At 51.3% G+C, this 21,702-nt stretch overlaps 1 protein-coding gene across 5 annotated transcripts in view; it reads right to left on the reverse strand.

Annotated features, from left to right (window-relative positions):
* KSR1 (kinase suppressor of ras 1) overlaps positions 1-21,702 on the reverse strand; it is a 76,834-nt gene that overhangs the window by 34,893 nt on the left and 20,239 nt on the right. For 3 of the 5 annotated variants that reach the window (XM_058446178.1, XM_058446177.1, XM_058446176.1), the window contains exons 2-6: positions 14,591-14,738; positions 8,865-9,324; positions 8,680-8,684; positions 3,370-3,430; positions 1,005-1,088 (exon numbers count right to left, since the gene is read on the reverse strand). In XM_058446178.1, coding sequence (XP_058302161.1) covers positions 1,005-1,088; positions 3,370-3,430; positions 8,680-8,684; positions 8,865-9,324; positions 14,591-14,699 — 719 coding nt within the window. In that variant the 5' untranslated portion in view covers positions 14,700-14,738. Of the gene's footprint in view, positions 1-1,004; positions 1,089-3,369; positions 3,431-5,893; positions 5,967-8,679; positions 8,685-8,864; positions 9,325-14,590; positions 14,739-21,702 lie in introns of those variants that run through there. The other 2 variants (XM_058446175.1, XM_058446174.1) reach the window with 1 other exon arrangement.

Here is a 21,702-nt window from a genome sequence, read left to right on the forward strand (position 1 = left end):
AGGATTGGAAAGAACTGGATTCTCACTGTGGTCCTGCCTTCTGCACTGAGTCTTAGATTTCTCGCTAATGGGCTGAGGGTGTCCTATCAACCTCATACTACATCGCAGGACAGCCCTGGGCTCAGAGGTCATCCTGTGCTCTCCACATGATGGGAGCTAGAGGTCCCTAATGTAAGCCAAGTAGGCAGGAGCCACAGGAGACCCAGACTAGAGAGAAAACTCAGCAACTCCCTGGAGGTCAGGAGAGTCGCTGGGAAAGTAATGGGTCTGGCTGATATGCACAAGACCCACCATCTACAGTCTGACTGGAGCCCAGATGCAATCACACATACTAGCTCAGGTTCTCAGAGCCATCCCCATGGTTGATGTATACATTAAAAATCAGGCCCAGAAAGGACAAGTGCCTTGCCCCAGGTCACACAGCAATGCAGGGGCAGAGTGGGCTGGGCACCGAGCCTCCAAGGCCTCCCTGCATTATGTGAGGGCAGCCGGACAGCAGGGGGCACACTCTGCCCAGCCCACAGTGTTCCCTATCCTTGACCTTCCTTCCCACCAGAAACCACAAGGCATGAGAAATAAAGTTAGACTTGTACAGAATCTAGACCCTCTGCTCACAGTCCCCTTCTGCAAGCCAACTCCCTATTTTTACCATCGCCTGTCTGCCACCTCTCGAGGGCTACAAAATGTAAGGCTAAACTTCAGAACTCCTTACAGGTCCCAGAATAGTCCTCATATTCCTCCGAGCCTTAGTACAAGACGCACCCACGGCCTAGAATTCTCTTTTCCCCTTGGTCTACTTTGTAAACTTCTATTCATCCTTCAAAGCCCACCTCAAGTATTCCCTTCTTCTAGGAGTAACCTGCTTAATCTCCCTGAAGAGGCCTCATCACTCTCTGGTGTGCTGAATAGGACTATGAATAGCAAGTATAGGGAAGCGCGTTTGAACTCTGATTTACTAAACTAAAAGTGTCTGCTCCCCCCACCCCCACTCCTCTTCCCATCACCTGCAATGCTTGCACTTCACTCCAAATATCATGGTCTTCTGGCACACGTGGCAGACCTGTGACAGCCAGGACTTGGTGGAGAACCTGCAGAGGGCGGACACAGGCACATGCTTGCACCGGCTGGGAGGCCAAGACCCAGCCACAGAAGGTTTCCCATGGAGCTCCAGGGCAACTGGGAGTCTTGGCTCCATCCCAGAGCCCCATGGGCCCTCTCCCAGAGAGGACAGAGATACCCAGGGGCCACCGCTTCTCCCCTCGCATTTAAATTTCCCAGATGCAAAGTCATCACTGTCAATATGCTGAAGTTGGTGTGGTCATCTGGCAGTACCAATTTGGCAGCAGCAATCAAGAGTACAAGTGCGTATACCCTTTGACCCCACAGTTCTTAGGAATTCTTAGGAATTTATCCAACACATAGGCCCACAAGTGGTGCAAGATACATGGACAAGGTATGCCTGCAGCATGTTAGCAACGTAAAGACGGAAAATAACCTACGTGTCCATCGATAGGGGCTGAGTAAAGTACGGTCTTTCCATACAATGGAACACTATGCATCAAGAAACTAAAACAAGGACGCTCTTTCTGTGCAAATATGGAATGATCTCCAAGTCACACTGTCAAGTTAAAAAAGTAAGGTACAATAAGATATGATCCCATTCACATGAAGTTCAAGTACAGGAAAAAAACTAAGCTATGATGATAGAAGTAAATAGTAACCACTGGATGGTAGCACTGTCAACTAGGGAGAACTAAAGGTAACTTTCTGAGTGCTGGAATGTTCTTCATCTGGATGGTATACACAGGTGTGTGTGTATGAATACATACATACACATACACACACACACTTGTGCATTTTGCTCTATATAAATTGTATCTCCATTTTTGAAAAAACAAAGTATAGGATTGTGTATAACATATGCAGTATTTGAGTAAAAAATAAAGGAGAAAACATATATACATATTTGTTTGTATAAAATATCTCTAGAAGACAACACACAGCTAAGACCTCTTTACAGAGGGGGCTGAGGAGTTGGGGACAGGAATAAGAGGACAATTTTCCGTTGACGTTTCAACGTATCAGTGTATTTTCAATCCAAAATGTAGAACATTAAAGAAAACACGAAAGATAGATTTGAAGGAAGGATGGGGGCTGAGTGGGTGGTGTCCTCCAGAAAAAAAGCGCAAGGCTGGTCCACAGGGTGGGGAGGCCTAAGAGCAGAAATGACTCATATTTTTGGAAACACAGATTTTTTTTTAATGTATTGTATATCACAGTAACAACAGAATGAATGCCAACAGTATTTGGGAAGTAGTTTGTAATGCATCCACCAACACTAGCTCATTTGATTCTTATGCCCATGCCAGGGAGTGAGGCAGGTCCAGGATTCTTAATGTGCAGCCAAGGAAACCAGCTCAGAGAGGTCAGGTGATGTTCCCAAGGTGCCACAGTTGGGATGCTGTGTAGCAGGGTCTGAATCCCAGCTCTCTGAACTTAAGAGTTACAGAGCCTCTCTGTAAGAGATTCCAGTGGTCCAACAGAGGCCAAGAAAGGCCTTGAGCACAAGGGAAAGAGAACAGGCTCTGGGGGCAAACAGCTAGGTTTGAACTCTGCCTTCTGCCTACTACCGGCTGTAAGATGCCTCAGACGCCTCTGCAAGTAGGGTTAATGCTAAGCCTCACAGGATTTGGGAAGGATCACAGATACGCCATGTAAATGGAATGTAGCAGAGATCCATAAATGTTACTCTCTCCACCCAACAAAGATGGGAGCTTCCGGTGGCAGGGGACACCCAACTGCATGGAGTGCCTTTTACGGAGTTGCGATCCGGCCTCCCCGAGATGCAACCAGGTCTGTGGAGGCTCGCACATGCACACGTGCTCTCTGTCTCCCTCACTGGGTTTTAATTACTTCTCACATCAACACTGGGGGTGAGGGGAGCAAGAACCTTGGGGGTGGGGCCCGGGAATCTGGATTTTCAACAAGCTCTACAGTGGACTCTGATGTGCGGCCAGTTTCAGGACTCACGTGACACCGCACTGGATGCAGGGGAAGGTCCTGCGACTCCTTCCCATGATCCTGACCCTATTCCTCCTGGGACTTGTGTCCTGGGAAAGAAGGAAAGTGTTTTCCCTAAGCAGAATGAGGAAGAGACCCGAGGAGGTGCAGATGAGGGAGCTGCAAGTCCATGTGGCCACCCTGGCAAGGTGAGGGCTCCAGGTAAGTGCAGGGCCATGTCCCACAGGTGAAATGGACAGACCCGTCAGAGGCAAAGAGCTCGCTGAGAAAGTGACCAGAACTCCTGGCCCCATGTGGGTTCCAGCCCGGCTCTGTGCCCTGCTCCCCCTCCAGGCCCGCTGTGCCTACCTGTGCGTCACCGACAGCCCGATATCCCTCCGTACCATCTGTGGGGAGCCATGCGAGAGATCTGCAGGGAAAGAGGCCGGATGGGCAGGCTGAGGAACTCCGCAGGCGACAGCTCATGCCTGTGGCTTCCTAGTTCAGAGACCACAGGCTAGAGGGGGGCGCAATGGTTTATTATATAAGCGTCTCCCTGATCTATGTCCATCAACACAGGAGCAGGCCAGGCTAGCCCAGTGGCATGGCGTGGTTCCCCTCGCCTCGCTTGGTCCTCTGGCTTGTTCCTAGCCTCTGAGGATGGCTCAGTCAGCTGCTCCTGTGATGTTTCCAGATGAGGAGCAAGGCAGAAGGCAAAGCCAGAGTGAGGGCAAAAGCTTCTACACAGCCCAACCTCTTGCAACCTCTCACCGACACACCACAGGCCCCCAGTATGCAGGGGCTCAATTCTGGGTGTTTCTTGGTCAATGGCTGAAGCTGTTTACCTCAGCTGGAGGCTGAGGCTAGTCAGCCCATCCAGTGCCTTTCCAGGCAAAAGCCCCTGGAGGATATTCCTCTGGGAGAAGCCACTGCCAGATATGGGCAGACAGAACGAGGACAAGGCGAGGCTTTACCGCATTCTCGCGTGGGCCAGCCCCACCCAGGTATGAGCCTGAGCCTCTGGGGACTTCGTGGGCACCCTCCTTCTCTGCTGAGATAAGGGCCATACGCTTTGAGATGCCCCTCCTGCTGGCCTTCCCGCAGGGCGCTCCCTCTCCCAGCCTGGGATTCCCCGTAAGAACAGGCATCCCTAGTGCAGCAGACAAGCTGCTGGAAGCACTCTCTCCACCCACTGGCAGCCCGCACATTCAACTCACGCCCCCATACTCAGCGCCATTGCCTCCCAGAGCCAGCCCGTGGGTGGGCTTCGGGGGTCCAGGAACCCTCTGGATTGGTTCAGTAGAATGTTGTAGGCTTTTCTCTGGAAAGAAGATCTAAGACTTTCATCCAATCATCAAGGTGACCTGTGACCCAGAAAGGTCAGGAACACAGTGCTTGAGTGTGGCCATCTCATGTCCTCTGAGTCAGAAGGGCCCCCGAGGGTGGCCGCTGCCCCCTTCAATCCTAAGTGCTGGTCTAGTACAAAGCTGGACTCACGAAGTGCTGGTTCACTTAAGGCCAAGTACCACATAACCAACCTCTGTGAGAAGGGTGTGCTGGAGGTACTGAGTCCTCCCACATCAAGGAGAGCTGGATAAGAACAATCTGTCTCACCTGCAGCTCTCCCTGGCACATCTGCCATGAGGTTGACTTGTCCCAACTTCCTCCTGGGGCTCATCCCACCCATCAGCAGCCAAGGCCACCCAAACACATGGGGATGACCGGGCGCAGTGGCTCACACCTGTAATCCCAGCACTTTGGGAGGCCGAGACAGGAAGATCACCTGAGGTCAGGAGTTTGAGACCAGCCTGGCTAACATGGTGAAACCCCGTCTCTATTAAAAATACAAAAATTAGCCAGGTGTGGTGGCAGGCACCTTTAATCCTGGCTACTCGGGAGGCTGAGGCAGGAGAATCGCTTGAACCCGGGAGGCAGAGGCTGCAGTGAGCTGAGATTGCACTACTGCACTTCAGCCTGGGTGACAGAGCGAGATTCCGTCTCAAAAGAAAAAATAATTAAAAAACACATGGGGCTAAAGGCGCCAGCTGCCAGCCTAGGAGAAACAGACTATGCTGGAACTTCAATCAGTTAGCCCCAAAAGCCACCTATGATCTGCACCATCTTCTGTGGGCATGGGCAGTAAGGTGGTATATGTGCCAGGCACCGCCTCCATCTGACCTGCATGGAGACACTGGCCCTGAAGGCCTAACAATCTCACTGCTCCAGTGCCCGTGTTACCATAGCAATTGGAGGATGACAGGGCTGGGGCTGTCCTAGAGATGCGGGTGTTGAATGTTCCTCCAAGGTTCTGTGAAGCGCCCTGGGAGTTTCTGACTGGGCACTAAGGGAGGGAAGCGTAGCTCCTCTCCACGCTCCCCCTGTGCCTCCCTGGGGTTCCTACAGCCAGCTCCACTTCAGCATAGTCCCTGCCTGCTGCACCCCTCCTCATCCCCAAGACCCCGCCCACAGCTACGTGACTCTCCTTAGCCAGCTCGGGATAGTACAAAAATAAACTCCTATTTTGCTCAGGCAAAAACCAGACATCTCTGCATTTCCAGACAATTAAAAGCAGACTCCAGAGGCACAGCTGTCTCCCTCCGCTCTGACTCATGAGAGAGGCCCCACAGCATAGCCACGTGCAGGAACGTGCTCCCAACCTGGAGGTGGGGGTGGGAAAGGGGGTCAAGGGTTGCCCAGGTGTCCTCTCCTCCCAAAGGGGCTCCTGCATCTCCCATCTTTTGGGGCCTCATTCAGAGCTGCGCTACATTTCTGCCTCCAGGAATGTCCCTTTCCTGAAGAGTGGGGTCTCGGGACATCAGGTGGGGTTCTGGAGATGGCTAAAGTCCAGCGAAATCAGGCAGATGGCACCGCCTTCCCAGGGGCACTGCTTTACCGTGGCAGCCCAGCAGGCCAGAGTCCCTGCTGGAGAGTCTCGGTGGGGAGGGGCAAGGTGGAGACAGGGCTCTTCATGGGGCTGCCTGTGGGCCGAGATGTGCTCAAGGTCTCTGCTTCTCAGAGAGCAGCCACCAGCTGGGCTGAAGCCAGCCAGTCACTTTAAGGCCACCTGTCTTAGGGCTATTTCCTGAGGCGGTCACCAGCACCTCTGCTTCTGGACTATGGAGAGGTTGAATGGGCTAAGAGGGGGGTCAAAGAGGTCCTCCCCCGATGGGGACAGCAACGCACACACGACTCCCAGGTGGTAGAGGGGATGGAAATGAATCTCTCTTACCAAACCTGGAGGAGACAAAAAGCAGAGAGGGGGATTACGTCACCATGCTGGCTCGGCGTGTTCCTAGAACATTACCCTTGGGCGGGAGCGGGCAAGGGGCTGAGACACAGGACTCTGAGGCCTGGCTTGAGGCCAGACTGGCTGATTGACTGTGGGAATCCCTGCAATCTCTGTGGGGACATTTCCTCAATGGAAAGGACTAGAAGGGCATTCCCCAGGCCTCCCCAGGGGACATCGAAACTCAGTGCTGTGCACTTTAATACATCAGCTTACGTAAGCCTCGCCAGCAACCAAGCATGGTAATTAGAGTTCAGCCCATTTCACAGTCAAGAAAACTGAGCCTCAGGAGGCTCAGTAGGTCACATGGCTCACAGTGGGAGAGCCTGGCCCAGAGCCAGGCAGGAAAAGGGGTCAGTCAGCTGGAGAGACCAGGCCTGGTGGCTCATGCCTGTAATCCCAGCACTTTGAGAGACTGACGTGAGTGGATCACCTAGGTCAGGAATTCAAGACCAGCCTGGCCAAGGTGATGAAACCTTGTGTGTATTAAAAATACAAAAATTAGCCAGTGTGGTGGCGCATGCCTGTAATCCCAGCTACTCGGGAGGCTGAGGCAGAAGAATCGCTTGAACCCAGGAGGCGGAGGTTGCAGTGAGCCGAGATTGCGCCACTGCACTCCAGCCTGGGGAGCAGAGCGAGACTCCTTCTCAGAAAAAGAAGAAAGAACTACCAGTTGGCAAGGGTGTGGCTGGACAAGAGGGCAGAGATAACAGCTGTGCAGAGCAGAGGTAGCCCCCGGAAGGAGAGTCAGGCAGGGACACACCCTGAGCCTCCCCAGGCGCCTGCCACTGCCCCCAAGAACACATGGAGCTGGAGGAAGCAGAGCACTCAGGGGTCACCAGAACAGTGAGGTGTCCTGAGCATCACGTCAGTGCTGGTTCTGGTAGCTCTGCAGGGACTGGACTCAGAATCCCAGGGTCTGAGGCTCAGTCACTGGCTGGAGTTTGAGGCTAGTTGTGTCATCTGCCTGAAGCTGTGCCCCTGCCACCTTCCAGCATGGGAATGAGACCAGAGCTTTCCTAATGCTCTTCTTGGGAGAAGAGAGAAACAGAGGGACTGGGTTGAGCCCGCTGTGAGGCCTCCTCTGACTGACCCATGCTCGTGTGGCCATCACCACTGCATTCTACAGCCCCTTCTGGGTGGGACCCAGGCCCCAGCAGGACAGCCCGAGTGGGAGCAGCAGGGTCGGTGACACCTGGATCTCTCCTCCTTGGGCAGCACACTCAAACCCATCGGAGCTGTCCAGACTCCATCCCATAAAGGACCCAAACAGCATGCACTGGGAGAGGGGATAAGGCCCGTTCCAAAGATGACTCCAAGGCCCAAGATACTCCAGGGCCCAAGGAGCCCCCTAGAAAAGGGGTGCCCTTATCGCTTCTCGGCCTTTTGGCTAAGATCAAGTGTAGAAAAGGGGTGCCCACGCCGAGGAGAGAAACCAGGTGCCCCAATCCTCGGGGTACAAGAAGGTAAGAGGCACCCAAGGAAAACACTCCCTTTCTTTCTGTGCTGCCCACGAGGCTATATTGACAAGGGCAATCTTTGTAACAAAAAAGACAGTGATCTAATGCCCATCAAGAAGGGACAAGATAAACTATACAATGAAATGATATGAACAAGTCAAACAAATGGGGTTTAAATAATTAAAGACATACACAAAACTGCTAGCCTGGTTGCCTCCTGAAAGGGGAACCACGTGACTGAATAAAAATGGTGGGGTAGAGTTTTCACCGTGTACCCTGAATAAAAATGGTGGGGTAGAGTTTTCACCGTGTACCCTGAATAAAAATGGTGGGGTAGAGTTTTCACCGTGTACCCTGAGAAGCCACAGAGCTGCTGCGCTTTGGACCGTGTGACTGTCTCACTTGTTCAAAATATATAGATAGAAAAATTTTTAAGTCAAAAACTAAACAAAAGAGTAAAAATATTCCAAGATGTACTGACATGATGTTCTCAGAGATACCAAGGGAAGCTGAAAAAACAAGTCATGGAAAAGAGTAGATGGTATGGCATCTGACAGTCACTAGTGGTTTCCGCCAAATATTCCAGTTCTCCCCTCCCGGGCGTGTGGGTGAAGAGCACTGTTTCACTCTCCTGTTCAGGTTGGGCCAGGAATGGTGAGTGGAACTTCCAAGAAGGAGTACTCAACTGCCAGGGCATGGCATCTGGAACTCACTTCTCCCTCTGCCACCATGGCCAGCAATGTTCAGATAGTCTGGGCCCGGAAGGAGGCTGACCCACGATGGACAAGATGGACAAGGCGGCATGAGCAAAAAACAAACCTTTGTTCCTTTAAGACCTGGTGATTTGGGGATATCTGTTATTTCCGTGTAACCTGGCCTACCCTGACCCATACGTGGCATCACGTCATGTGCACGTACGTGTACGTACAGAACCAAATCTGGAAGGATTGAGCCCACACCACTAAAATAGTCTGAAGAATGGACTGGAAGATGGGGGCACCTTTTACTTTCGACTTTACATGCTTCTATAGGGGTTGATTTTATTGGTCCTTCCATATATCTTTATATTTAGAAAACACAGAGGGCACTTTTGGTAGCTGCCCAGAAGGAGCACTCACCTCATCGAGGAGACGTCGTCAATGCGGTTCCCCAGCTGAGACTCGTGGGACTTGCTCCGGGTGAGCGTGGGGAAGCTAGGCAGCAGCTGGAAAACCTTGCGGCTGGGTGGGGGAGGTGTCCGTGGTGGCTTCAGCTTGGTGTGCCGTCGCAGCTGGGGTGTGGTGGGCGGGGTGATGAAGCTGTGCAGGGCACGGGGGGTCAGCCGGCCGCTGGCGTGCAGGGGAATACAGGTGTCCGAGAGGCCCTCACTGAAGCTGGGGGTGGGGGAGTCTAAGGCGGGCAGAGCTGACACGGAGATGGAGCGTGGGCCCTGGGCGCTGTTGCCTGCTCTGCCAAGCTGGGAGCTCCCCGGGGGCCAGGGCAAGCTGGCTGGTGAGAGGGTGTCCGTGGAAGGCCCTGAGCCACTTTCCCGCCGCGCATCCAACGAACTCCAACTGGAGTCCTCCTTGTGTTCCCCTCCTGTGGACCAAGACATGGAGTCACAGATGGTCAGGGCTGGAAGGCATTCACAGGGGAGATGGCTAGGGGCCAGAGATGTTCCACACCTGGTGTGAGGCTGCCCTGTTTCTTAAGGGAAGGCTTCAACTACCAACCTTTACCTGGTTTATAAAGGCTGCTCACTCATGTGCACACATTATCTAGCCAACCATGAGACCCTCGGTGCAGATACTACCACAGGTTGAGCATCCCTAATCTGAAAATCCAAAATCCAAAATGCTCCAAAACTTGGGAGTTTCTGAGCACCGACATGGCACTCATAGGAAATGCTCATGGGAGCATTCTGGATTTGGGGATGGGGAATGCTGAACAAGTAGACATACTGCAAATGCTCCAAAATGTTAAAAAATCCAGACTCTAAAACGCTTCTTGTCCTAAGCATTTCGAATAGGGGATACTCAACCTGTATCTCTGTTTTATAGAGGAGGAAGCACAGCCCAGAGAGGAACTGGCTTGTGCAGGGCTCTTATAGGCAGGTCTTGGGGGAGCAATCCAGGAAACCCACCCCAAAAGTGGGTGACCTCAGAAACCGAAGGGGTGACCAATCTTTAAGAGTTAGAAAAGGGAAGCTGGGTGTGTGAAGGAAGGAAAAACTCCACTTTAAGAAAATTCAGGCCGGGCGCAGTGGCTCACGCTTGTAATCCCAGCACTTTGGGAGGCCGAGGCGGGTGGGTCACGAGGTCAGGAGATCGAGACCACGGTGAGACCACGGTGAAACCCCGTCTCTACTAAAAATACAAAAAATTAGCCGGGCGTGGTGGCGGGCGCCTGTAGTCCCAGCTACTCGGAGAGGCTGAGGCAGGAGAATGGCGTGAACCCGGGAGGCGGAGCTTGCAGTGAGCTGAGATTGCGCCACTGCACTCCAGCCTGGGCAACAGAGCAAGACTCCGTCTCAAAAAAAAAAAAAAAAAAAAAAAGAAAATTCAAACATTGGGGCAAGGGGCTGTTCTGAGCATCCAACAGCAAAGTGCCCCGGGGCTTGTGAAAAAAGATCCAGAAGAAAGGGATCAACAGCCACTTCCTTCTACGCCAGCCTTCGAGTGACTGTGGGCTGCCCCTACCATGACCCTGTGCCTGAGGCCCCCGAGGCTTGTGTGGCTCTGCAGTGCTTGAGCTCCAGCCATTCAAGCACATGCTGGATGCTGGGTGGAAAGGCCTAAAAAGATCCATCCTTGTGCTTGTAGAGTCGAATGCACATGACAGGCATATAACACACTATGTATGCTCTGTGCCAGGACAGGGACATGCAGGGGGCTCTGCAGAGGAGCAGACCCTAAATCAGCTGTGGGGGTGGAGAGAGGGAGTGTGCCAGGGAAGGTTTCCCAGAGGAGGTGGCACCTGGCTGAGCCAGCTATGGAAGAAGGTGGAGAAGGAGCACCAGGCAGAGGGAACAGCGTAATGGGAAGGTAAGGGCATATGGCGCCTTCTGGTCACTACAAAGAGTTCTGTGTGCTGTCAGAGGTAAGGACAAGCTAGGGAGAGGCAAAGGATGAAGTTGGAGGGGTCCGCCCAGTGGGGCCAGATCAGGAAGGGCCTTGAATGTCTTGCTAAGAACTTTAAATCTCATATTGAATTGTAATCCCAAAGTTGGAGGTGGGGGCTGGTAGGAGGTGACTGGATCATGGGTGTGGTTTCTCATGACTGTTTTGGCACCATCCTCTTGGTGCTGTTCTTGTGAGAGTGAGTTTAAAAGTGTGTGGCACCTCTCTGCCCCTTCTCGTTCTTGCTCTTGCTCCTGCTCCTACACTGTGAGACGCCTCACTCCCCCTTGCCTTCCGCCATGCCTGGAAGCTTCCCAATGCCTCTCCAGAACCAGAAGCTGCTATGCTTCCTGGAGAACCTACAGAACCATGAGCCAAGTAAACCTCTTTTTTAAATAAATTATCCAGTCCTGCAGATCACCAGGTCAGGAGTTCAAGACCAACCTGGCCAACATGGCAAAATGTCTCTACTAAAAATACAAAAATTAACCAGGTGTGGTGGTGCATACTGGTAGTCCCAGCTACTTGGGAGGCTGAGGCACAAGAATCGCTTGAACCAGGGAGGCAGAGGTTGCAGTGAGCCAAGATCACGCCACTGAACTCCAGGTCGTCTCATAAATAAATAAATAACCAACTCAGTTTCAGGTATTTCTTTACAGCCTGTGAGAAGGGACTGATGCACCTGTGTTGCACAAGCCCTGCCTCCTCTTCCCTCCGGCAATGCCTGTTCTTCTCCCCAGTGTACAGTGGAGGTCACTGAGACTCAGGGAGGCCACAGACACTGCCCAAGGCCAGAGAGCTAAGAAAGTGGTGGGATGGGAATTGAAAACTTTGATCTCAGCTCCATGCTCCCCACCGTGCCCCCAACGATGCTACTGATTCTGAATAACCTAGAGCGGAACAGCTGTGGGAGGTAACAAGCTCCATCAGAGGTGGTCAAGCCACTTATCAAGAATAGGGGGGATGAATTAGCCTTCCCAATTCATAAGTTTCTTTGTACATCCCATCCCCTCTTCAAACACTCTTCCTCCCACCTGACTGCAGTGACTTTCTATTCAGGAACTGACTGGACAGGAGCTGCTCAGTCCCTGTGCTCCCATACTGCTTGCTCCTTATGAGCTGCAGCCATGACTGACACTGTAGCTCATAGACTGGCCTACTAGAGGCACCAAACGAGTTTCTTGTTGAGCAGATGAAAGAATGAATTTCATGAATCTATGAGCAAGCCTGCCACCAAAGGAAACAAGCCCCAAAGTTGCAAGTTGCCTGTTTAATCACCACTGCTCTGGGCCCACTTGAGGACGGCCAATGGGTCTTGATGTGTGCACCGACACCAGCTGATTGGCAGTGGCTGCTTGAGAATGACACTAGAGTCACTCAGAAGCATCTGTGGGTTAGTGGTATCTGCCTCGGGTGAAGGACTAGGAGGATCAGCAGGAATGTTCATCTCCTATTCACCAGCACAGACAACCATCCTTCACTCACTTTTTTTTTTTTTTTTTTTTTTTTGGTGAGACAGGGTCTGGCTCTGTTACCAAGGCTGGAGTGCAGTGGTACGATCTTGGCTCACTGCAATCCCTATCTCCCAGGCTCAAGCCATGCTCCCACCTCAGCTTCCTGAGTAGCTGGGATTACAGGCACGTACAACCACTCTTGGCTAATTTTTGTATTTTTTGTAGAGACGGGGTTTTGCCATGTTGCCCAGGGTGGTCTTGAACTCCTGAGCTCAAGCAATCAGACTGCCTCAGCCTCCCAAATGCTGGGATTACAGGCCTGGGCCACCATGCCCAGCTGTTCACTCACCTTTCTTTAGACCAGAGATTGCAAAGGAAATGACTTCAACACTTTCTATCACCTCGTAGGCCTCACACTGAAAAGAACATCTAATACATGCCAGGCTCTGATCTAAGGACTTTACATTAACTCATTTCCTCTTCACAACAACCCTGAGAGAGGTGTTGTTATCACTGCCATTTTACAGATGAGGAAACTGAGGCACAGTGAGGTGAAGTAACTCACCAAGGTCCCACAGGTTCTAAGTGGCCGAGCAGAGTGCTGGGCCCAGGCAGGGCCCAGGCGGTCTGATTCCATAGCCCACCCGTACTGTGACTAGACTGCTCTCACCAAGCCCCATGAGGATGCAATGAAGATGCTGTGATGCATGATCTGATGGGATCACTGGTACCCAGTGGATCCCAGCAGGTGCCTGTGAAGTAAAGCCAGCACTGGGCAGACGAAAGGCCTGTGTCCTGGACTGTGATGGGGCTAGGATTCTGCTGGGGATGCAGAGGCACCACAAGCTGAGACTAAATGAGAGAGAAGAAACCCAGAAAATGCTTCTTCTTCAGGGGCCTCCTCTAAGGCATGCTGGAAAAAGCCCCCTCTGAACAAGAAACCTGAGTTCAAAGCCCAGCTCTGCTCCATGCCAGGTGTGGGGCCCCAGATGACTCATCCAGCGCCTCCAGTGGTCAGAGAGGCCTCAGCTACAAAGCGAGCTCAACACTACCTCTTACAACGGTGTGGCCACAATATGTGTGTCACATGCCTGGCACACAGTAGGTGCATAAATTAGTGATCTCCCTCTCTTGGCATCTAGGACAAGTGGACAGCAGCCTGCATGACACAAATGGGTCACTACCACTTAAAAGCTGACTCTTCCACAATTCTTTAAAATCCAGGCATAAGGAGGAAGGAAAGAAGGGCTGACAAATTACCCCAAAGATCTCAGCTTGGGTGGCAAGCATGGGGACAAACCAATCGCCATCACGGCCCAAGGTTCAAATTCTGACTCAGCCACCAACTGCTGTGTGCCCTTACCCAAGCCCCTTCCCTCTCTGAGCTCAGTCTCCTCCTGTTAATATGTGAGAACAAGAACACCAGCCACACCTCTGTTGTGTTTATTTTCAGCATCTGCCAGGAGACCTGGCAGGTCAAGATTTTCTGAACTGAGTGCAACTTTCTACACTGTGCCGTGTTCAGAGGACTTGATACAATGAGGGCAGAGAGGAAATTAAGCCCCATCCTCTCTGGGAAGAAAAAAACCAGGCAGAATATAAACCTCAGTGCCTTCCTTAAGCCTCAGGCAGACGGAGATAAGACAGAGGCCTCAGATAATTAAAAACCAGGCCCGATTCCATTCATGAGGCTTATTTTAATGCCTTATCTATGTGGTGGTGGGACAATTAAGTGCATTTGAAGCTGTTTCCGAGGCAAGATTTAGAAAGCCTGTGAATAATTCCCAAGGACCTTGTGGCAAGGCCAGGATTACACACTTTGCCTGGGACAGCCACGTATATACTCCCAGCTAAAGAGCCATAGAGTTTCCCTAATCACCCTTGGCTCAGGCCCACATCAGCGGGTGCCTTCTGAGCACAGAACCCAGCCAGCAATGGAGACAGGAGAAGGCGGGGAGAGGGCTGGGGGCTGGAATGTGGGAAGCTGGCAGAGGGTACACAGAGCCCTCCATGGAGAGGAAATCATGCCAGGCCAGCCCAGCAGACAGGCCTGGGATTTCTAACCCTGGCTGAAGCCCCCTCAGATTCGGCCTGGCCAGACCCACCAGGATCCAGAGCCCCGAGGACCCTGGGAGAGCTTCTCAGGAGGCTGTGAACATCCAACCCTGGCCTTTCCAGGCTGCCCCAGAAACCCTGGGCCACGCTTGCCCCGCTCCATCACCCACCATGGTGAAGGCCACAGCCCCCAGGGCACCAGGCCAAGCAAGGGAGAGGGTGGCAGGCCCCACGTACCCAGGCCTGTCACCTTCCGCAGGCAGGTGAGGGCGTACTGCAGACGGCCACACTCATCCCCGCTGGCCCCGCAGCGCCGCAGCGTCTCCTTCACCTTGGCCTCGTTCATCTCCAGCAGGGCATCCAGCGTGAGGTCGCGGGGGATCTCCTGGGGGGACAGAGGGACAGGCAGAGAGGCTGTGAGCAGTCGGCTGGGCTGGGAGCCCCTCAGCCTCAGGCTGGCCTCCTGCTGAGTGGCAGGGGCCAGCTGCTGGCTGGGCCGGCCTCTGACCAGAGCCACCACGTGCTTGGGGACACAGGCAGAGCTCCCTGGCCCCCACCCTCCAGGCTCCCAACGACAGCAGCTGAAGCAGACTCGGTGCGGGGTGAGGGGAGGAAGTAAAGACCAGAAAGGTCTGGATGAGGGCATGTTGCCCAGCTTGTTTCTTCTTACTCCTCTGTACAGAAAAAAACCAGCGAGTCATAACAACTTTTTAGAATGACGAGTACTTCAGACAAAGATGGCCCGTCACAATTTTGTTGTATCTGAATCAGATAAGAGAGATTTCAAATCAAACTGGCTCAAGAAAGGAAAGATTGAAAAAAAAATAAAACCTCGCCAAACACTGCAGAGGCACTTACTGCCTCACCTGATTTCTGTCAAAACTTTTCACTGGGCCCACCTGACAGCTGAAGAAAGAGGCTCAGAAAGATTATGTCACCTGCACGAGGTCACTAGGCCATACGGTGAAGAAAGCGGCAGGCAGAATTTTAAGGTGGTCCTGTGACCTTCGTCCCCTGGTGTTGCTCCTGATCTTGTTACATTACAGCAATCTCCCTCTTATCTGCAGTTTCAGTTACCAGCAGCCAACCATGGCCTAAAACTATTAAATGGAAAATGCCAGAAACATTCCAGAAATAAACAATTTATAGTTTTAAACTATGCACCATTCTGAGTAATGTGATGAAATCTTGCGCCATCCAGCTCCGTCCCACCGGAGACGTGAACTGTCCCTTTGTCCAGCGTCTCCACACTGTCTCTACTCCCGGCCTGTTTGTCACTTAGTGGCTAACAGTCTTGCTTATCAGATCAACTGCCACAACCTCTCCCCACGTAGGCACTTTATCCTCTCACAGCATCACAAGATGAGGGGTGAGAACAGTACAGTAAGATATTTTGAGAGAGAGAAGAGAGACCACATTCCTTTAACTTTCATTATAGTGTATTGTTATAATTGCTCTATTTTGTTATTGTTGATTATTAATCTCTTACTGTGCCCAACTTACTAACTTTATCAGAGGTATGTATGTATAGGAAAAAACACAGTATATATCATATATATATATATATATATATATATATGTTCAGTACTATCCATGGTTTCAGGCATCCACTGAGGGTCCTGGAACATATCCCCTACAGAAAAGGGAGGATTACTATATACAGCAAAAGGGAAATTATCCAAGTAGGCTTCATCCAATCACGAGAGCCCTTTAAAAGCAAAGGGTTCTCTTGAGCTGGTAACACAGAAGTCAGAGACCTGAAGGGTGAAAAGGACTCAGCAGACTTTGAAGGAGGAGGGGAATGGGGGTGGCCTCTGGGAAAAAAAGTAGCCCCTGGCTGATAGCCATTGAGGGAATGAGGACCTCAGACCTCCAGTCACAAGGAAATGGATTCTGCCAATAACCTGAATGAACGTGAAGTGGATTCTTCCGCAGAACTTCCAGGTAAGAGGAAGGCCTGGCCTATACCTTGACCTCAGCCTTGTGAGATCCTAAGTAGGGATGTAAGCAGAGCCTGCCTGGATTCCTCCACCTAGAGAACCATGAGCTGATAAGCAGGTGGTGTGTTAAACTGCTAAATTTGTTATGAAGCAATGGAAAATACAAACAGTGAATTGTTTGAATCAAGGCCCAGTGGACTTCAAAACTTGTGCCCTTTCCTCTCATCAAGGAGGGAGGAAACCTCTCCAGCTCTGACTACTTTGAGCCACATGGCACTGTCAGAGGTATTGGAACCAGAGCCATTCCATCTTGAATAGGGGCTGGGTAAAATGAGGGTGAGACCTGCTGTGCTGCATCCCCAGGAGGTCAGGCATTCTTAATCACAGGGTGAGACAGGAGGTCACAAGATACGGTCACAAAGACCCCATGATAAAACAGGATGAGCTAAAGAAGCCAGCCAAAACCCACCAAAATCAAGATGGTGACCAAAGTGACCTCTGGTCTTCCTCACTGCTCATTACATGCTAATTATAATGCATTAGCATGCTAAGAGACACTCCCACCGGCGCCATGACAGTTTACAAATGCCATGGCAATGCCCAGAAGTTACCCTATATGGTCTAAAAAGGGGGAGGGGCCCTCAGTTCCAGGAACTGCCTGCCCCTTTCCCAGAAAATTCACAAATAATCTATCCCAGTTTAGCATATGGTCAAGGAATAACCATGGAAATAGCCAACTAGCAGCCCTCAGGGCTGCTGTGCCTACGGGGTCGCCATTCTTTTGTTTCTCCACTTCTCTAATAAACTTGCCTTCATTTTATCCTGTGGACTCCCCCAGGATTCTTTTTTGTGCAAGACTCAAGAACCCTCTTTTGGGATCTGGAATGGGACCCCTATATCCAGCAACAATACCAAGCCTGGGACAAATATAAAAAACCAATGGGACATGCCTCTGGTCTCAAGTGGCCTGTAGCCCAGTGGGAGGGGTGACAGACATTTAAACAGGTAACTACAATGCAATAAGATGAGCACTAGAGCAGAGAGAGTTCAAAGTGCTATGGGACCAGATCAGACTTTTTTTTTGTCTTTAACCCTTTCTATATTTTCCAGATTTTCTATAACAGAGAAGGCCAGACATTCCACATCAAAGGACTGCTATAAAGCTCACAGTTCTTGAGAATCTAAGCCAATTTACAATGATTTTTATCAAGTTATGTCTAATTTTACTTTTAAGGACTAATTTCATTGTCATTCTATTTACATGCTGTAATTCTTTGCCTCAAGGGTCAAAACTAACCCTGATGAAGATACTGGCTGAGTCCTGGGGGTATGAGGCCCAACCCATACCCCTCTCTCCCATAGCACAGCTGGAGCTAGATGCCTGCCTTTTTGTTTTTGTTTGTTTTTTACTGTACCCGCTGACGGCAGATGCTTTTGTAGCTTTTCAGTATATTCTTCAATCTTCAGGGCTGTAGGCAAGAATCACATCAGTGCTTAGAAGGATTCACACCAAAATAAAGCCAGACACATAACTGTACCAAGAAGCTCATCACTGGTTGGCCAAAACCCTGGTTGCCTTCCAGAAGATAAAACTAAAGTGTCACAGGAAACCACTGATGAGAACGGCACCAGCAGGGGAGGCAGATTAGACAAATGGTGCCATGCAGAAGCTTCTATTCAATCAACATGTCTTGCTTTCTTTCCCTTAGCCTGTCTTCCATTGAAATGAGGTTTGGATATCTTTGCCCTCATTTGACTGTTAAGAGCACCTTGGCGATACCGTCAGGGCAAGCACAAAAGCGACCTTCACCTTATCTGAACAAAGCAATCCTCTACTTCTCTGGAAGGGTGTCCTCCATTTGTCTCTCCACCACATACTCCAAGGCTGTGATGACTCAGCAGTTTCCCCAGAAGATGATAGAGATGTTTAACAGGGCTGGGGAGGGAGCCAGGCCGAGCAAACCCAATCTTCAACCTGACTATAATGCAAATAGGGATTCTTTTTCTTTCTTTTTATTCCTCTCCTCCTCACCCATACCAAGTTTCAAGTTCTCAAACAAAGTAACTACATTTGTTATTACAAACTATTTGCCAGAACAATATGCCTAGGGCTTTGTATACATTATTTTATCTTTAATCAACTCAGCAAGTAGATGGAGCTAAGTCCATCTTATTGAAGCTCGGAGACTTCACAGCTTAACAAGTGGCTGGGCAGAATTGAAACCCACGTGTGCACGATTCCAAACCTCCTCCAAATATTCCATGCTGTCACTTGTTGACCTGGCAGAGCCTTGGGATACAGCAGCTACCTTTCAGGGGAAATTATTTTTTTCAAAGTAAATTAATTTCTACCTACTTTCAGAAAATAGAAGTGAGGTACAGAAACAGCTGGATTGGTTACAACTCCTTTGCCTTATTTGAACAAGATTCGAACAGTTGGCTACATTTGATTGGCACAAGTGTAGTCTACAGTGTTTTTATACCTCCACTTGTTATAGTTCATGATATACAGAAAAACCTTTAGGCTGAACTTAAAATATCTAAGGAGGCAGCTCTAGGCTAAACTTGATTTAACACACTTCTGTGCCTTTTTACTGAACAAGAAACCCAATGGTAGCAATGGCAATGCTAAAGAGAACCTCCCCCCCCGCCCTTCCTCCCTTGGTGTTGGGGAAAGGGGCAGGCAATGGAGGGGCACCAGACCTTCTGGTTTTAAAGAAATCTGAATTTTTATTTTTAAATGGTTGGCTTTTACATGGTGATAACTAATTCAAATCTGTGCAAACAAAACAAATTATGTCCATGAAGAACATGGGGCTTCCAGGCCTGCGTGCGGAGACCCCATGGGAAGAATCCGATGCCTTCCAAGGTTAATCTGATCAGTGAGTGACGTCTAAAACTTTATTTCTGTAGGCAAATGGGGAAGGATGCAGGCCCAGTAGCAAGTGCTCCAGAGGACCAGGCTTTCTCAGTGAGGGACCCACCCTGGAAACAAAGTGCCCCGCCTCCCAACTCTACAACTGACTCTGAGACGCAAAGTTAACTTAATCAAGAAAGGAAAGCCACCAGGAAGGTCTCGTGGCTGTGAAGGCCCGTGCGAGGGGCCCTGATATCTCCCAGTATCATGACTCAACAGTGCCCCAAAGCAACTCAGCACTCCGAAAACCTCACACATGGATGTGACTCGCCCACGCACAGTGACAGGCACAGCCAAGTCTGATTTAGGAAGATGTTTCAAAGCAGAGTAACTCACAACTTTCCTGGATCATCTCTAAACCAAAAACAAATTACAGAATCAGTTTTGCCACCTGCTGAAGGTGAACTCGCAGGTGAAGCCACTCTGAAACCTTCTCAGGTCTGAGAGGCTCCAGCACCCCAGGAGGGCATCCCATCTGCCAGGAGGTGCCCAGAAGATGCTAAGTTGTCTCAAAGCCAAGGGCAAAAGGCCCCTCTCTCTGCCCATACCCCAAAGTTCTGGAGAACCCGGCTGGGAGTCCATACTGCTTCCAGGAGAATTACTGCCCACCCCAGCTTCTGTCTAAAGAAGAAAATATGGAACTACAAACCAAGAACGGAAGACATGAATGCCCAGACCATCATAGGAGATGCCCAGTCCCAGCTCTGACGAGTCTCAGGGTTAGCATGGGTGCACACAGGTGGGGAGGCAGGAATGAGGAGCAGAGTGACAGCGTCAGAGATCACTGGCTCCCCGCCTCTGCCTGTCTCCCTCAAACCAGGAGATATGTTTTCCAGTAGGTGGGATTAAGTTATTCTTTCTGATATTAATTGGAGAACAGGGCCAGTTGAGCACTGAGGTCACTCCCAGTCTGTGACAATCCAGTCATGTCATTAGCAGGAGACTGCTGGTCTCCATTCTCTCCAGTAGAGGGTGAGGATGGGTTTGGGCAATGTGCTGCCCCCTCCCCCAGCAGCTGGCAGAGGCTGGCGTCACAGGCCATGCTGGGTAAGCCGGCAGCTCAGGGCCAGTTAGGTATCAAATGGTATCCAGGGATTTACTAGCAGCCACGGGGCTGCCTGGGGTCTATACTTAGAAACCTGGGCCTGCTGACACTGAGAGGTGCCACACTCCCTGTGGTCAGTCAGGTGGACCAGGAAAATGCCAGGGGCGGCACCGCTGCTGTGCCGGCCGTGCATACAAACACATTGCACTTCATGCAAGAACACAGGTGAAAGCTGGGTTGAAGGAAGATCAAGAAGCAAACCCAGGCTCTGTGTTTCTGTTCAGCTTTGCACCCCTAGAACATGCCTCAGGCAGTGCTGCTGGAACATAGGTCCATCTGTGGAACCTGCATCACTGGTGTGTACGGGAAGGTGCATCCCCCAGCCTCCCTGGCTGTGATGAAAGAGATCCTTAACCCCAGACCTTTCCCCAGGAACTGGTCAGACCAGAGAGGCCAAAGGTGGGCTCCTAAAGCCTTGTGGGTGGTGACATAGGACCCTGCACATCCCTCTGAGGCCAGAGCCCAGCGGGGCTGGAAGGAGAGAGAGAGAGAGGAGCAAGTGGAGAAGGTTTCTGTGGCAGCCCAGGCTGGGAGCCACATGTCTCAAATTGGCAAGGGGGCACCTGACAGGTGTTCCTCCTACCTGCACCCACCATTGGGGATCATGGAGAGGGAGGAGTGAGACTTGGATAGCAACAGTCAGATATTCTGGGAGGCACAGGAAGGGCTGAGGCAAGAGCCCAGGTCAGGCAGCCTCCAGGGGCTTCCACAGAAATCAGCAGAAAGCCTGGGGATGCTGGCTTTGCTTGTGGCCAGTTCTGGGCCCAGCCTCCTCACTAGCCCACCCCTGGGAAGCAAGGTGAACAAAGCCCCCTCCCGGGAGAGTCAGTTGGTTCCTCGAGGGCAAACCCCCCTCTCAACACCATTCCCTGGAGGCCAGCACAGGGAAGCAAAGAGCCAGACTGGGTCCCTGCAATGCCCCTGACCTCGGACAAGTCCTCGCCCCTCTTTGCGCTTCGGATTTCCCATTTATAAAATGAGTGGCTCTGCCTAGAACAAATCAATGGCTCTCAATCCGGGTTGTGCCCTGGAATTTTCCAGGGTCTTTAAAAATGAATAGCAATGCTTGGGCCCCACTTCAGACCAGCCAAATCAGAATTTCTGGAGGTGGGGACCATGAGGGCAGACAGGCCTTGGGGCCCAAAGTCTGGCCAAAGCAGCCCAGGACAGAACAGGTCTGGGGACGTCCAGACCGGAGGGCAGATGCGGCCATAGCACGGCTGTGCTCAGGAGGCCACATTCATTCCACTGAACTCGAGCCCAGCCCAAGCTCACAGCTGTCCCAGGAGACGTCCTCTCCTGTGCCCAGGTCCCTGCCTCCCTCTCCACAAAGCAAGTAGGGGCTCACAGTGGGGAGGTGGGCTTGAACTGGAACCTTCAGGATTGG

Source organism: Hylobates moloch, unplaced genomic scaffold (genome assembly GCF_009828535.3).
Source record: "Hylobates moloch isolate HMO894 unplaced genomic scaffold, HMol_V3 SCAFFOLD_10, whole genome shotgun sequence".
NCBI lineage: Eukaryota > Metazoa > Chordata > Mammalia > Primates > Hylobatidae > Hylobates > Hylobates moloch.